This window comes from Calypte anna, chromosome 1, assembly GCF_003957555.1.
Source record: "Calypte anna isolate BGI_N300 chromosome 1, bCalAnn1_v1.p, whole genome shotgun sequence".
NCBI classification, from domain to species: Eukaryota; Metazoa; Chordata; class Aves; order Apodiformes; family Trochilidae; genus Calypte; species Calypte anna.
The window spans coordinates 94,946,185-94,964,450 of record NC_044244.1 but is presented as its reverse complement, the minus strand read 5'-3'; the positions used below and the strand labels follow the sequence as shown (position 1 = coordinate 94,964,450).

Sequence of the window (18,266 nt, the reverse complement as noted above, 5' to 3'; positions counted from 1 at the left end):
TTTGCTGGACAGCAAAGTGTAAAAAGAAAAAAAAAGCTTTCCACTTTAAGTACTGAAATACGTTTTTCAGGAACAGGACACATGCGGCCTCCTTGGCCCAGGTGACAAGAGCAGCACTTTGATAAGAGGATGCTATTAACAAGGAGGACTCTGATTATGTGCTGCCCAGTGCTGTGGGCTCAGCTCATCTTCTGGCATCAGACCCAGACATGCTGGTGTTGAAGAGAAGCTGTTGCAACGGGCTCTAAATTCATTCATCCCACCTTAGCAGGAGGAGGAGGAGAAGAAGCTAGCTAAAGCTTTCCAGAGGGCAAGGAAGGCTAAAACTGCTGCTTCTTTTAGGTAGAGGAATCCTAGCTCCTTCTTTTGATTATCTGTGTCTCGTTCAGTAGCCAATGTCTTGTCAACTAAACGTGGAATCTAACAATCCAGTTCCAGCTAAAAAAAAGCACCTGATCTTAAGACTCATTTGTCACATTCTTGTTTTACTGAAGTAAGGGCTGTAACACCACAAAGTTGAACTATCCACATGACCAAGCTTTTGGAAAGAATCTATTTTTCCGCTGACTGTAGTATCTACTACCTTCATATTGCAAATGCTGTTGTTACAGCTGATAGTGAGATGGTCGTAACTAAAATTTTGCTGACTGAAAAAAAGCTTTTTCATCAAAACTGATGTCATAATGGTCAGAATCATATTTTTGGACAGCATCTTTATTTTTAATCAGTTTAAGCACATAAGATACTTCAAAGATAAACACCATGTCCCTTACATGGCTATAATGTAAAGGGATCAGATTTAATAGGAAAGAAGGGAAGAATGGAAGAGATAAAAGTTGCTCAGCCGTGTCATTTAAAATAGAGTTAATTCCAGCTTTGTTTGGAATATTGTTTTTTGCTTTCATATTCTGTGTTCATCCTTCACTAAAGAAAAAACTAAGGTTTTAGCAGCCTTTCAAGAGGAAATTTCATTTAATGAACCACTTCAGTTAAGTAAGAGTGGATGCCAAGTGAGGTAGGCTAATGAGACAACTGGGGGTGAAGGGATTGTATGGAACATTTCATGCAGCTAAAACAGAAGAAGAACCAAACAGGAAAAGGAAAAGAAACTTACTTGCTGGAGTGATAAACAGGAGATGAGCAGAATATTTATAGAGCAAAAAATACCGTGAGGTGTTTCCTAGGCTCGTGCATACTATGAAGAACTTTTCCCAAACTAATGACTAGAAGAAAACCAGTTTTAACCACTGAATTGAAATATGCTGTCCCTTTAGGAGCTGTAGAGCAATAGGGGCTTTCTGATGGGCTTTGGAAAAAAAACTTAAAAGGGTCACAACTCTCCCTAATGGGCAGCACCTGCCCATTACAGTGTCCTGGTACACTTTCTGGGCAGAATGAATGTTCAAGAAGTTCAAATATGATACTGTAGACCAGATATAGCCATAGTTTGGCAAGGGGACAAAACTTCTTTATAAAATAAGCACTGGTATTTTCGATTTTGGTTTTGTTCTGTGAGCTGTAAACTTCAATGGGCTGTAAATCATAAAAACAGCCCTTTTAACCACAATTAGTTGCTCTGTGACTATCCCACACATACTTTTCCCCAACCTTTCTTTCTTTTTTAAGAGACCTTCAGTAATGGAGTAAGTTTTGACTCTCCACATACTGCAGCCACCACTGCAAGGAGAGATGTAAAGTAAATGGAGAAATGGCAGCATCATTTTCTGTTTTTCTCTTGAGATTTCTATTGTTTCTTTTTCTGGTAGCTGGTTGGGACTTTTCTTTAATGAAAGGCCCTGAATTTCTATTCAGAGAGAGACCTGCATTTTTTTTTTCAGCAGATATAAGTGTCAGAGTATAATTTGAAACTATTGACATATTTTCCAAGACTTTTCTAACTTTTAAAATTCTTCTTAAGAACTGTTCCAGCACACCAGTCACACTTATTTTCTCAGCAATAGACTTTTTACAGCTTTTCAGCATCAGGAACAGGCTAAGGCTACTGTTAAATTGGGTTTTCCTTCTTCAAATAGTGCAAGAACAATTGGCATTTAGTAAAATAAACATGCCCCCATTATTTCTTAATGCCTTGCTTAACAACTTTAAGATTAGACCATGTCTCCTATACTCCCAGTAGGCAGCACTTAAGCAGTGAGTAATACTTCTGCCTGCCCAATGTAATCCCAAATGTAAGTAATTTACAGGATGGCATTAGGGACTGTTACAAGAGACATATTGTAATATGTCACTGAAAATCAGCCTGCCTCTGAATGTTTGATCAACAACCAGATGGAGACTTTTATCACATTTATTTAATCTCAAATATATATAGTCATTTCAGTGGACCTCTGATTTTTTCAGTCCTCATTGCTGTCTCAAGAGAAGGTAGGAAATTAATCTGTCAGTTACAAACTCATATGGATGTGACCCCCTTGGTAGAATCCGGATATATTGCAACTAGCAATATTGACAAATAAAGATCATGAGTGCTGTTGGAAATGAAAGCTTGCTGCTGAGTTCAAAAAAAATTTAGGCCCATAGACCAGAAAATGCATAGCATTTATTTATTTATTTATTTATTTTTTTAATGAATACAAGAAGCCTTTAGGAAAGTAAAGATCAGCCTTATTCTTAGTAAATGCATTACCAATCAGTGACATCAAGAGCAAACAGGGTCTTACTGATATCTGGATGATATTTAACTTTGAAGCATCTGAAAACAACAAAGTCTTAATGTTCCCAGAGGAGAATTTGGTTAAGATATTGAATTCCATCAAGCATGTCATTATTAAATGGGGAAAATATATATGTTTCCATTAGTAAAGAGTTGGCATAAAGAATGGATAGCATTCAATTAGACCAGGGGCAAAAATTCAAACAAATTGAAGGTATTTTTATTGCTTGGACATAAAATTCACTAATGGAGATTGCCATTGTCCAAAAGAATTTACATAAGATTTTATGCCCTAATTAAACCAGCTATAAAAGATGCCTCACATATTACCAGGAGTGCTTACCACCCTATCAAAAATTTACTCTTCTTCTCTGTTACTCTGTGCAGTGCAACAGACTGTCTCTGCTATTGTCTCTCATCTCTGTTTTGCAGATGAGCTGGGTCAGTCAACAGCCTCTTTTGGAACAGTTACTTTAACTGCAAGTATGCCTAGCAAATCATCTAGAGATATATTGACAGATAGAATATGCTATTAACTGCTGAAGAGGAAATTCTGTTTCAATTACTCATACTGAGTAGTCCCACAATAGATTAAATTGCTATTCAGCATGAATAAAGTGTCATATTCTGGCTGTAATTGGATGGTTTACTGGGGTGTTTTGATGTCATTATAGGCTTATAATTATTCTAATCTGATTTGGTAAGAAAAATTTAGTATGACAAGTATAAAGAATTCATTTGAACAATAGCTTTTCTTCCATCACAGACTAAGTTTTAATTAGAGCTGTTCTCAATTAAATTAAGGCTGCCCTTCTTAGTTTTAAAAATCTCATGAACATATTCAGTACAATGTACCTTGTGCAACTGTGAATCTGTTAATGCTTCTCTGATCCTTATGCTACCGTGAATGTTCTTGGCTAATTTTAGGTCTCTGGCTGTGCTTTACTGGTGAGAAAGCCTTCTTCTCCCTAGCATCTGCCCTTGGGAACAGCTTTGTCTCTATCTCTACACTTCATCTTTTTCATACCATTTCTCAGTCAAAAGCATGTCTTTCCAGCACTGCTAATTGAGGTAGTATTTATTACTTGAGCTCTGCAGTGGCACTGATTAGCTCTGAGAAGCAATCTGGGAAGTATAACAGATAGTGGAAAAACAAAGTGTCAAAGAGGTCACAGTAGAAACATTTATTCTATTTTCTAATAGACACAACATATTGAGACTTCCTTAAGGTTAGCAGGATAACTTTCTTCTACACTTTGAGCGATTAGTATCGAAGCAGTCTCACCATGGGTCATGGTGGTGATAATGTGTTGCTTTCTCAAGGCATATTAAAGGCTGTCAGAGACCAGCAGTGCCTGGCCCCAAGCCCTGCAAAGGCAGGCAGCAAGAGATGCCTACTCTGAGCACACAGTCCATGGTCCTTTCCCAGAAGGTCACATTTATATTCTCTCTAGCAAATTGAAGTCTCTCTAGGGAGTGCTATAGGACCAAAACCCTCAACTAATAGTTGCTACAAGAAAGGGAAGACAAGAGTACATTGGCATCTCCAGCCTCTCTGTTAATTAGAAATAATTCATAATTTGTCTAGGTAATTAACTTCCGATGACAGGAGAAAGTATTGTGTGTATACACATATACACCTACTCCAGCTGGTGCCGGTCCTTTTTTTGATGAAGAAAATCAAGAAGAGCTGAAATTTTCCTATAGTTATTGATAGGAAGTTAACAGGGGAAAGATGACACTTATAAAACGTGCTTTTTCTCACAAAGCAGGGAGTCATGCATCTTGATTTTCTAGGTAGGGATGGGTTCTTCCTTTTGTTGGTTGGTTGTTTTGTTTAAGTTTCTAATAGGCTGAAGTTTCCAAACTTCAATCCGCTTTCTTTTACTTTCTGCTTTGAAGGCACTGAGACTTCTAGAACTTTACAAGAAGACAAAATTTACAATGCTGGAAGCAAAGTTATTACCTGCCTGTGGCTGCAGCCCACAGTCACCTCATTGGGGGAGAGAATCTTAACAGGGAAATTCAACAGTCATCTGTGCCAGTTGTCTCTTTCCCTAAAGCCTCCTGTTCCAGTAGCTTGAAGTTGAAGTTATAGCTGGATAAGCTGCAAGTATTTTTTCAAACCCTGAATTGACTTAATTATTCTCTATAGAAAATAAGATGAAGACAAAAATTTGCAGATTTTAGTTCTTTTTTCCTAAGACGAAATCTGAAGCAAATAATGAGTTTATTGATGGACAAAAATATAATGTTGTCAATAAGAAGTCTTTCATGTGCTCTAATTAGGGGAACTGTTCCCTTCAGGAAACTAGAGCTTTTACAGCAGTATTAAGGAAAAAAGCAAAAAAACACCCCAACTTCTGAAAAACTGTGTCAATGACACAAGATACAAAATCTGGAACGAGGCTCTAAGGACCCTGAAAAATATTTTTAAACTTTTCATTTAAAGTTGTGGGTATATAGCTCTCTTATTAGCATTGCAAAAAATATATTTACAGGATAAATAGGTAGGGGTATTGTATTACAAGGGCTGCCTACTCACAAATACACATCAGAAGACATTTGAATTTTTCTCACCACTGAAAGACATCTTAGATTCACAAAAATTCTCTTCAAAAGAGCTTTAGGTTCAGCTGTGGAAATACTGGCCACGGACTTTTATCCCCTCGGATGTGAGCTCCTCTTAGTGGGAATGTGTATGTATATATATATATATATATACACATATATATGTATATATAAACACTTAAGAGGCAAAATGTGCCTAGCATGCTACTGCAGTAACACAAGAAGGGTATCAATTCTTTTGAAGGTTTACAAGTAAACTTTTTCCTACGTGTCTTCTTTATGGTTTATGATGTCCTACTATTAAAACAGCAGTTTATTTATGCTGTATATTAGTACACTCTTTTGTTATTCTTTCCTTCAGGCACAGAAGGAAAAAGATGCTTGTCACATATTTTAAATTCAGAGTTGGTTAATAACAAAACACGTTTTCAAGGAATTTCACAACCAGCCCCCTTGGGCAGCTACACTTTGCAATTTAAATGAAGGTGCAGAAACTTTTTTTCCTCGCTTAACAATACTTTCACAAGTTTCATGTACATGTATTTTCACAGTTAGTGGTATATTACAAAATGAGATTAAAAATACCTGTTTCATCACTCCAGGCCAGGTAAGGGAAACTGAACTCTGGGGTGCTCAAACTAAGATGATAAACTGGGTAAATTCTACTTACCAGTTTTTATTAGAGACAGCACTACTGCCAGATTTCCTAAAGCAAATACCTTGTCATTTATCACTCAAGTCCCATCTCCTATCCCTGTTATGAGTAAATTCCTGGTTTAGCCCTTTTTCCATACTGATGTTAGACAAATCATTGAGGCTGGGGGGAGGAGGAGATAATTTTTGTTTTGTTTTGTGTTTTTCCCCAGAGTTTACCTATATGGGACAGTTAAAAATTATATAGACTCTCTGATTCAATCTGGCAAATTAAATACATTTTAAAAAACAAGTTTGTTCCATAAACTGCAGAAAGAAATCTGGTTTCCAATGAGACTGTGCTTCATGGTTGACTGCCTATTTACTGAATTACACACATACTACAGTGTGAGCTGTTATGAGACAGAAGGGAGGAAAAGACGGAAGAGTAGTTATAGGGGCAAGAGGGAAAAGGTGTGGTGGGAAGGGTTCAGATGGTTTAAATGTCACCTAACCACGTGAAAAACTTCACATGTCATATGGGACACAAAAGTAGCTGCAATGGAGAGAAACCTCTGATAGAAAACTGATTCTTGGGCACAGATTTTGACTGAAGTTTTTGTCTCTTGTTTTTCTAACCTTTAGGTTTTATGATGTCTAATAAGGTTTGAGTTCCTGCAGCAAACTGTTCTCTCAGATGAGTTCTAGGACAACAATAATCTTTAGATCTTTACTCTCTTTTAAAATCCTTTGTAATGAATCCATGGTTCTTAAGTAATTTGGACCCTGAAAGAGTATGATCACACAAGCTATTTTGTCTCAGGAAATGAAGCTGAAATGCAGAGAAATTTTAATGAGTAATAATTCTAATTTAACTTACATTCACAGGTGGAGTTCACAGTACCCAAAGCTACTTGCTTCCCATTATTTTTCAACTTTCTCTCCTCTGGCTAAGATACTTAAAACATGGTCCCTGATTTCTCTCTAGGATTTCTCCAGAATTATTTACTGGCTCCCACCACTCATTTTCACCCTATCCTAATCTGCAGAAATTCAACATCCCTTCAAATATGACAGATTATTTTATTTACCTTTTGTGGGTTTTGGGTTTCCCCACCCTAGAATGCACATAGATTTTTACTGATCCAATGTTGAGCCAGGCACTTTAAACAATTCCTTTTGCAAAAGCATGAAATATTGGCAAGTTATACTGGGGGTGATAACAGGTCCCTGGATATGGGAAAAGAAGCAGAAGCCACTTGAAGGTATTTTTCTGCCACATAAATTGCAATGTGGACCCATGCCCTAGGATTCCTTGCTGGAGAAGTTCTAATATGCCTCAGCAACTGATTGTTCTTTAAATCAGTAAAAGTGACTGCAGTCTGGTGGTTTCAGTACTTGTCTGAGAAATGAACATCTCTGCTCTTTTCCAAGCCTTAAAGAACAGTAATTTATGAATAATGCATCTGCTTAATATGTCCTCATTTGTGAATGCTGTTTAAGCTCCACAGCAAATTAGGACTTTTCTTTCCAATTTGTCTTTAAATAGAAATGATAAAAACAAATTCTTAGTATCAAACCTGGGTACATCTCATGTTTGGAGAAGTTTTTAAAAAAAAAAAAAATTTTTGCCCAAACCACACTTTTATTAATAGATCTCTGCAATAAAGGGGGTTAATTCAGCATATATTCCCTCAAATATGCCATGTCAGCATTCACAAATGTGCTTGTTCTCCCGATGCTCAGGAAAAGGAACCTTTCCTGCAGCCTGCTCAGTCAAGTCAACTATGCATAAATAAGGAAACTTATGTAAGAAGAAAATGAAATTAGGTGAATAATTAACATATACCTTATGCAAAAGCATTAAAAAGTGTTCCAGAATTTTTCAGTTTAACTAATGTGTGAATTCATGTAAAGGTATTCTACACTGAGACTTTGTTACCAGGTCATAAAAAGCACATATCTACTTATTCAGTAGGTCTAAAATTTATCTGATGTGCTTCATTTCTTAATAAATTATTTATTTGTTTGTTTGTTTTGCCATTTTGTCATTTTAAGTGTGTACATTTGTGAACAAACAGTAACAGGCAAATCCCAGAAGTTGAAAATGGGTGCAACTTCACAACATCAGCAAGTAGTACTTTAAAGAGGCTTCCCAAATTTAGGACAAAGGCAAAGAAAAGAGAATTAGGAGGTTGCTATAAGAGTTCATTAGTTTCATCAAAGGATGAAATAAAGAGAATAAACCCTGATCCTTGAAGAAGATTTAGTCTGATTACAAAATTTTAGTTTCTACTGCAGCTACCTGTGCTCATACAATAAAAAAACCAGACTACATTTAAAACAGGAACAGAATAATCCAATATTTCATATTTTTTTCAGTGGAATCAGCTGGATTGTAAGTATTTCTTGCACAGATTCATACTTAACATTTCATTTGCTGGAGTTATGTGTGCGGCAGGGTAGGATTTACCTGGTAAAGCCCATGAAGCTTATAACTGGAATCTAAAAATAATCTGAATATGTTCTATTTTTTTGGAAAGTAAAAATGAGGAATGGTCAGTGCACAAATAGAAACTTAGGACTTTCAGGAACTTTAATGGGAGTTGCTAATATAAATGCCTACAACACTTGGATAATTATACATGTTCACTGTATAAATACCTAAGATACAAAATTACATAGCTTCCAAACCCATGTATTTCTATCTTTCAGAAACTGTTCAGGCTTATTTTGACATAGTCATTATTTATACAATGATAGATAGCCTCAGATCTAGAATTCACTCTTGGGGCTTAGGTCCTCTCATGAAAGGCAAAAGAATAATACGTTACTATGTATGCATAATGGAAAGCATATTTATATTTAATGCTAACATTATTTTTCTATGAAGAGGATATTTATGTGAGGCACACTCCCTTGTCAGAATATTGTTTATGTTGCTCAGATTTTCATTTTGAGATGAAAGAATGCTTGTTTCCCAAGAAAATGCTGAGCACTTTTGAGGATATTTATTTATCTCCCTTTCATTTCTTCCTTCCTCTCATTTCTTTGCTTTTTTCTTTTTAACAAAGAAACAATTGAGTTCTAATATAATGGTAGCAGGTCATGTACAAGTTTTTTTCATGGACAAACTTTCCTAGTCATACTTATTAGTATAATCTGGCCTTGATACCAAGGTTAAGAGATTACAGCAGAGATTAAGTACTACCTGTGCATTCTAATGAACACCTACATTAATTTCAAATTTAAATTTTCAACCAATGGAAGTAGAATTAATCCACACTAAGAGGTGAGGACATTGCATTTAGGCTGGCTTTAGGTCACTTCATGCAGTCATATCAGGTATATCAGAAAAGAAGTGAGTAGCTATATACATGAAATCACCTGAGGATAGAAACACAGAAGTGTAGTCATCTCAGTGCATTGTGAGGATTTTTATCTATAATGTTTATTAAAGCTCACAGAGGAGATATATTGTAAAGCTGGGTAGTGAGCTGAGACTGTATGCTGAAATCAGTTTTTAAAAAAATGCCTCTAGATAAAATGCTGTGCTCTGGATTATACTCTGCATCAGAGAGTATATTATCCCTTAACATATCTCCTTTTATTCTTAAACTTTACTGCTCATATACTAGCAGGAGTAGCTTTTAGTGGGAAAACATGTTCATCCTGCTCCTGGCCCAGCGCTGGGGAAGAGCATCTCCTGCAGGTCACACACAGCACCTGGGGACATTGCTGCTCCTTAGTGCCCAAATGGGTGCTGCCTTTTTTGCTACAGGGGGGAGGTTTATGGTGACGTTGCAACAGGCTCCAGAGAAGAAGGGATTTCCTGGACAGATCAAACAGGCTGACAATCCTGCAGTAAGCTGTCACCTTCCATCTCCTCAAGTGAGCAGTCACCTCCTCCTTACCCCTCGGAAAACAGCCTCTACAAGGCATGGGAAAGCATGGCTGTGTGCTCCAAGCTCTTGATTTGGGAAGGTGAGGTTTCAGCCATCTTGCTTTTCCTTGTGAGGCTGCTGGCACACAGAGCTCAGGGATGTTTTTATTCACCAAAATAATGCTCATTGTCCCCTTGGACTGATGCTGCATGCTTGGTCTAGTGCAGCCGACACTATCATCATGCCAGGAAGTTCATGGAGATGGAGGAGAAGACACTCACTGCTGCCTTTATAAGGTATATCTAGCTTTTCTGAGGTTAGTATCTACTATTTGCCATCATCTTCACAGAAGTGCTCTAGCCAGCTTCCTCAAAGTCCTCTCAGCAGCCAGAAAAGAAAGATATGGGAGCCCATAAAGCCAGCAGTGAATGAAAAAGTCAGGCCTGACAGGTGTGGTGACCATTAAAAGCAGAACTGTACCTGTGACAGTGGCTGTATCACTCTGCTCCAGCAAACCTGAAGTGTAGTTTCAGAATGCCTGACAGTTTACAAAAGGAGGGGAAAACAAGATTCTTGTATTTCATCTCTACAATGCTATATTTATTTACCCTTGTGTGTATGTATGGCCAATAGGTCCAGGGAAGGGATTCTTCCCCTGTACTCAGCACTGGTGAGACCATACCTTGAGTCCTGTGTCCAGTTCTGGGCCCCTCAGTTCAGGAAGGAGACGGAGGTCCTGGAGCAGGTCCAGAGAAGAGCAAGGAGGCTGTGAAGGGATCCAGCACAAGTCCTGTGAGGAAGGGCTGGGGGAGCTGGGGGTGTTCAGTCTGGAGAAGAGGAGACTCAGGGGAGACCTCATCACTCTCTACAGCTCCCTGAAAGGAGGGTGTAGCCAGGGGGGCATTGGTCTCTTCTCCCAGGCAGCCATCAGTAATACAAGAGGGCATGGACTTAAGCTTTGCCAGGAGAGGTTTAGGTTGGATATTAGGAAAAAATTCTTTACAGAGAGGGTGATCAGGCATTAGGATGGGCTGCCCAGGCAGGTGGTGGGTTCTGTGTCCCTGGAGCTTTTCAAGAAGAGATTGAATGTGTGACTCAGTGCCATGGTCTGGGAACCACAGTGGCAGTGGATTAAGGGTTGGACTTGATCTCAGAGGTACTTTCCAACCCATATGATTCTGTGATTTTGTGATTCTATGATTCTATGATTTTATGTTGGTGCATCTGTACATCTTACTGCTCTACAGTGATCCTGGTCAACAGAATGTAATTATGGTATCATGGAATCATGCCTCCTCATCGTTATCAGGGGCCCTTCTGTAGTCTTTACAGACTTGCCCTCCTTCTGTGTAAATATTTTTCCTGCCTTTCCCTTTTGCAAAGCAAAGTTGTTTACAAGCTATTTGTAGATTATAAACAGCTCCTAGAAGGGAAATGCCCTTGAAGCAGTGAAGGTATTCTGCTTGCAGCATACAGTACATGCTAATAGCATCTTGAGAGAATTACTATTACCTCATAGAAGAGGTATTTTCATTAAAATAGAAAACTTGCCATGATCCTTAGATTGGATTTTTACCTTCTTTTGCATATTTCAGATAAGTCAACAATCACAGATTGCTGGTTCATTGTTCAAAAGCTCCAAAGAATTACTCAATCCTAAGTAGTGCCACTTCCCGTGATTGCCTCTTTGCAACTTCTGTGAAGCACCAGGCAACAGAACAGGCAAACGACCAGCACAGAAAGCTTGAATCTGACAGTATTCCTAGGGCTTTTCACAGAGTTAGTAAAACATACCTTTGAATATATTGTTATATCTATTACAGATTGCTCATGTTAGGTGTTAATTGAGTGTTCATCGTAAATTCACAAACGGATGCTTAAAACTGAATTATGATCTTTCCGGTTGCCTGATACCTTTATCTGACCAAATTCATGCAGACTCAGCCATGTGCAGAGGAACTTGGCATGACTGCACTTTATCTGCCTTTGTATTTCTCGCGCAATAGGGTAGGAATGAGAGGAAGAGAATATATAAGGGATCCCCACTGAGAATCAGTTCTATAAATTATGTATTATGCAGACACTATTCTGCTGATGCTATCTGATCCCCAATTCTCGGTGCCTTGTTTTTCCATCTATAAATAGCTATGGCCAGGTTTTCTGTTGTAAAATGACAATGACAAAACCAGAAACCTTTGCCATTTAATAACCTCTGCAAAAGAATAGAGTAGTATTTTTCATAACTTTAATGTCCTCAGGGACTTAACAATCTGGGAACATAAGCAGCACTATGTTCTTGATAAGATACTGGTAGTAAAAGTGGGAATAACCATGCTGAATATTAAAGAGGGATATGCCCTATTTTCAGGATGATTGGTGTAAAATCTGGTATTGTGAATTTTCCTGTCAAGTTTTGTCTGTGTAGGACAATTTTGTTTTTTGTTTCTCCCTCTAGATCCAAATGCTTTGACTGGACAGACTGGACCTGACCACGCTCTTATAGGAGGAATTGTGGCTGTAGTTGTCTTTGTAACACTATGTTCTATAATTCTCCTTGGTCGATACCTGGCAAGACATAAAGGTAAGACAGATTTAGTACAAGTTCAGTCACTTTTGAAAACAAGGTATGATTTCACTTGGGAGTGCTGTTTCCCTTTCATTTTCTCCCATCTGATAAGTGATTTGGACAAGAAAGCTCCGTTCACATTCCATTCGTGAGGGAAGTTTTACACAGATTTCCAGACTGGCTAAGGCAAAGGACATCTAGTTATATGCCCAAGGTCATATCGTAAGTCAGTGATCTATAGAGAATGAGAAATAAGATTGGCCCTTGTCTCTAGCCCGTAGCTTTAGAAACTTGATTACATGACTTCATAGTTTCACTAGCATAACAACTCAGTAGAATATATATACACTGAGTGAACAAGATTTTTATTCTTTTTTAAGTGTGATAATAGTATTTATTTCAAAGATAATATTAGAAGCCATTGATGAGTTTTCAGATATTTGACTCTCTTACCAATGATCCCAGTGGAATAAGTCTTTCATTCCCAGGTAAAGCTTTACTTTCTTCAGAGTTCTCACCTTAAGAATTCCACTTCCTTCATTTTCAGTCACCTCTGCCTCTAGAAATAATGATGTGATATTATATGTAATAATAATGCTGACAGTGACTTGTTATTAAGCTTCTGTGTGATTCTTTTTTGACCCAGTTAATTCCAAAATAATTTCTTACAATTTAACCTCTAATTGACTTGTAGACCAGTTGTTAAAACTCAGTTGATTTCCTCACCCTGATTAAAAAAAAAAAAAAAAGAAAAAAAATTAAGAGGGGATTAATCAATTAATCAATACTAACTAGGATAACATTAAGATAATAGCAGACATAAACTGGTAAAAGCATGTTTTTATTTTATTGGAATGTGTAAGGGAAAACAAAGAATTTTTTTTTAATGAGCCGGTGAAGGTGTCTCATTTGCTTTACTTCCCTGAATGAACACTTACGCATCTTATGCCAATATAAATAATGGTTTTCACAAAGGGAAAGGTGAATATTGGGCATAATTCTTTTTATTCATATCCTGAGCATAAAAATATCTGTGATAGTATAATGTGTTGGTTCAGTTAATAAAACTACCCCAATTTTGTAAATTTTTGGAAATTACTATGATATTATTCTGTGAAATGAAAGTATAGATATGACAATGAAAAAGTAGAAATACAAAAATAATCAGAAGCCATTTTTTAAGAAAATAAGGACTTACGAATATCTAAGTATTCAAAGTTGGCTTGTTTTTTATGGGTAGCTCTTCCATGAAATAACCAAGATTTCATCAGTTACTCTGTAATTGCAAAATACATTGCATATTACCGCAGTTAGATAAAGTGGACTTTTATTAAAATATTTCCTTAATGTACTGTGGATATCCTTGAATTTGTGTCTGTGCATTATTAGTATTAATGCTATATTTCTGAGAAAAATTAGCAAGTTGAGCATACCTGTATGATGTACACTAAAACTTTGTAAAGATATTTCTCCATTCATGAAGCAATTGGAGCACTGTTAGAAATGTACATCCTATGATGCACCATAAAACTAAAAAAATCCTAATTTTTTTTTCTTTTTTTTTTTTCCTGTTGTACTGACTCCTGTAGGAACATATTTAACAAATGAAGCAAAAGGAGCTGAAGATGCACCTGATGCCGACACAGCCATTATCAATGCAGAAGGCAGCCAAGTCAATGCAGAGGAGAAAAAGGAGTATTTCATTTAGATGCAGAGCTAGAATCTTGGAGTTTTACTTATCAGGCTGACTGCTGGAAAAAACTGGCTATCATTTCTCAGAATTCATTTCTGCCATCTTCTGCTATCTTTATTAACTCACACACCTCCTCTAAGTAGCCAGTTTATGCCAACAATCAGCTCTTGACATCATCATTCTATAATTACAGTTTCATGCATAAAGCAGGACATTTCCTATTGCCTAAAATTCATATCCACTGCTCTCTTAACATACAGTGCTTGAATATACAGCCTTAACAATGTTAATCATCATCTTAATCCAAGTTTTCTACACTTTTAAATGTTATGCAGGTTTCTTCTTTTTTCCTTTTTCTTTTATCATGTCCCTACGAGTATGTCATAGAACAGTATTCATAACAAATAGTGTTAGGTAAAGGACCTAATTTACTTACATAAAATTTTAAGTCTAAGATTAGTGGTTTACAAAAAATGTTTTATACATGTCTATCTATAATTCAAAAAACAACTTGTTTTTGAAACATATGCCCTAGAAAACACAAAATTAAATCTTTTTAGTGTAGTCTCTTGTATGTTTGTATTTGGTAGGAAAAAAAAAAAATCTGTCCACTGAATTTTTTGTTTTGTTTTGCTTTGTTTTGTTATATTTTAAATGGTACCTTGACAACAGTGCCACGTTTCAGTGATAAAACCATGCTAAATAGGTATTCGGATTCTGCAAAGTTAGATAATAGTGCTTCATCTGGATAAAATTTGTCCTGCCCCTTTACTGCTTTTTGGAATTGCAAAGATTAGGGAACTTTCTGAGTAATTTCTGTTTTCATAATTTATTTGCTTCACATAAACTCACCTGCCTACTCGAATTTGAAGTGTTCATGGGCACACTGCAAGGCATTTTAGTATCTGTATATAGTGCATATAATAAATTCAGTTAAGCATTATTTGATACATATTTAACTTTTTTGGTAGTAGCTAAGTCAGTCACACGTAAACATTTTCTAATGTTCATTATATCCCTTTAGATATGACTCAAATCAATATTCTGAGTAGTTAACATGTATTAGTATCTTTTTGTCTGTATGTCCTAGCACTGTTCAACAGCAAACTTTTCTAGTTCTTGTTAATTTTTCTTTGTTATACAATGGAAGCACAATGTTATATGGAAAGGTAGTTTTAAGCTAACAACCAGTGCACAGCCTCAGGTTTTAAATTACAACCACATTTGATTACTATCCTTAAAAAATACTTTTGAGTTGCTAAAGTTATCAAATTTTTAATTTGGCAGTTCCAGAGCTGCTTGTCTATGTTGATTTGCCAAAAAAAAAAAAAAAAAAAAAAAAAAAAGGAAAAAAAGAAAAAAAAAAGGAAAAAACCCACAAAAAAACCCTAAAAAATAGAAGTGTTAAAACAAAAGATATATGTTTTGTGTATACAGTAAATGGACTAATTCTTTATATTAAATTCCTGTCTATGCATTTTGTGAGGTACAAACTTATGTCACCGTGAATGATAGAGAATTCCTGCCATGCTTTTAGCTCCACAGTGAAAGTCTCTGTTTGGATTATTTCTGAATTTTTTTGTGTAATTGACAGCTGAAAATCACATGCTCTTAAATATGACAACAAAACACTGTAAGCCCATTGGCTTATTTCCTCTTCCAATGAAATAAAAAGGCTGCTATAACAGCTCTTGGAAATGATTCTACACTGGAGAATGCAAGTTAGTCTAGCCAGAGCTTGTCTTGCTCTGAAGTTTTGCACCTTTGACAAAAGAGTATTTCTCTCTGGTTTCTGTGTTTGTGAAGCCTAAAAGCATGATGGTCTGCTGTAAAGAACTTTCTCCTGGGATTTTATTTTTGTGTGGGGAAGGGAGAGTTTGGAATATGACATCATGTTGTATGGTAAAATGGAAGACAAAGGTGCTGTGTCATATTATTTATCAGAAGAGTATAAACCTTTTAAGGACAATATTAGAGTATTTTAATTGTTTTTGTTGGAACATTTATCTTGTTAATTTCTAAGGAAAAAAAAGGTGACTTCAATCAAAGCAGCACTTTTTCGAAATATACAGACAAATAATATGATGTGGTTGAGTGTTAACATAATAAATCATATACAGTATGACATTTTAAAGAAATAAGTCTGCATTGATGTGATTGCATGCTTGTTTTTACAGTTCACTCCATACCCATCTGTGGAAAAATGCAATAATATGTTAATATAATATGGTAGTTTGAGAGAACCAGGTAGGTGCTACTAGACACATTGAAAACTAGTATAGGTTTACAAGATATTCATGTCTTTCAAAACATACACATGTAAAAAGGCTGGCAAAGGAAGTAATTCAATTTAATACCAAAAATATGGGTTCTTGTCACAACAGCAGGTTACATTAGCTACAGAACAATATAGAATCATAGAATCATAGAATGGTTTGGATTGGAAGGGACCAGGGACATCTCCCAGTAGACCAGGTTCCTCAAAGTCCTGTATAACCTGTCCTTGAACACTTACAGGGAGGGGGCATCCACAACTTCCTTGGGCAACCTGTTACAGTGTCTCACCACTCTCATACTGAAGCCTAACCTAATTCTACCTTCTTGCAGTTTAAAGACATCACATGTGACAAGGTTTTATTTCAGGATCTAGGGCCTGGTTCAGCTAAGCATTTAAGCTTCAGCTGCGGGAGAAGTTCCCTGGGACTACAAGGCACTATTCATTCACTTAAAAATAAGTTCTTCCCTGGATGAGAGCCTTATCTGGTCAAGTGGAATTCCCCACCAGCATCATGTTTACCCATTTTCTCATTCTTTCTAACTCCAGCTTGCTTGAATAGTAGGGTTGTTACTTGAACTGCTGCCCAATCAAGGTCAGGCAGGACCTTCAAAAGCAAGGTAGCCCTTGGGGGTTATCATTTCAAACCATTTTCTCCAGTGGCATAGAAACAATGTTTAAACTTGGTAAAAAGAGATATAAGTTGTGCTGATAACATAGGTTATTGAATTGTTTTTTGTTTAAAACTTCTCACATGTGCTTGCTTTTAATGAAGCTGATCTTCCATTATCTTGCACCTGGTGATGTCCCTTTCCTCTGTGCAAACCGGGTGTGAAAAAACCCACACCAGGCTTCCTGCCTGAATAGCACTTTCCAGGCCTGTCTGGTCTTTACCCTCTTTTTGTGAGCAGAACCGTGGCTAAACGCTAATGACATTCTGTAGGTTAAAAGCCAGTTATCTGTTCCTTTTGTCCATGATCCCATTCTGAAATACCACTTTGGTTATTGTGTGAGGTATCCAGCCAGTGTGTAAAACAGAGGCTCTGAATGGGAACCACCCTCACTAAAATGTGTGTGACATCCTCTTCCACACACACTTGCAGAGTAGTTTTCTCAAGACCAGGTAGCTAGTTTCTGCCAGTGTACTGTTTACAGTGTTGGTTGCTGATTATTTTTAAACTTTTTGATGTAGATTTTTTTTTAAGTATTCGGGGTTTTTTTAATGCTTGAACATTCTCATGATTTGAGCAAGAAAGCGATGCATCAGAGGACAAGGGGTGCATCCTCCCGCTCTTTTACTGTCATCTGACAAACCAAGAAACAGTTTAAGGAACCTGATGTTTAACTTGAGGCTTGGAATTTAAGCTAGAATAGTGGAAAAAGTGGAAAAAGTTTCCACATTACTTAAGGATGGTTCGTCTTGCACTGAGACTCCTTCTATAAAGGAATAAGTGAAGAAAACCAACTTTTCTAAATAAGACATGAAAGTTACCATCTTGTGTATTTTCATTACAGTATAATATATATATATAAGTATTCAATGAAAAGAAAGGACAGAATCATCTGTAATTATGTAATTCATTATTGTAACAGCACTGAACTTACCATGTACGCACATGTACAGTAGCTATTTCAACAGTTACAGTGTAGTTACATGTAATTCCCTGTAACATCGCAGTTATAGTGTAATTTAGTGCCACTTATTGTAAAGTGTTACCAAAAGGAAAAAGGAGATCTTACCTTTACAATTCCATTGAAATTAAAGGTAAATTTATGAAATTAGCACCGTAAATCTGATATTGCATTTGCTAATTAAGGAGGTGATATAAAACTTCATGTTCACAGTGCAGCTTTCCCCAACACTTATCCAGACTCTTCCAAGTGTCTAATCTCTACACCCCTAGGAAATGGTAATCTGTGATGAACAAACCAAAAATCCAGCTACTTCAACTTTAATTGAATAAGCTGTC

At 36.7% G+C, this 18,266-nt stretch overlaps 1 protein-coding gene across 1 annotated transcript in view; it reads left to right on the top strand.

Annotated features, from left to right (window-relative positions):
* Positions 1-15,346, top strand: part of CADM2 (cell adhesion molecule 2) — a 605,838-nt gene extending 590,492 nt beyond the window's left edge. The window contains exons 9-10 of the mRNA XM_030466429.1: positions 12,218-12,343; positions 13,918-15,346. Of these exons, the coding sequence (XP_030322289.1) occupies positions 12,218-12,343; positions 13,918-14,036 (245 nt within the window). The 3' untranslated portion in view covers positions 14,037-15,346. The remainder of the gene's footprint in view (positions 1-12,217; positions 12,344-13,917) is intronic.
* Positions 15,347-18,266: the final 2,920 nt, after the last annotated feature.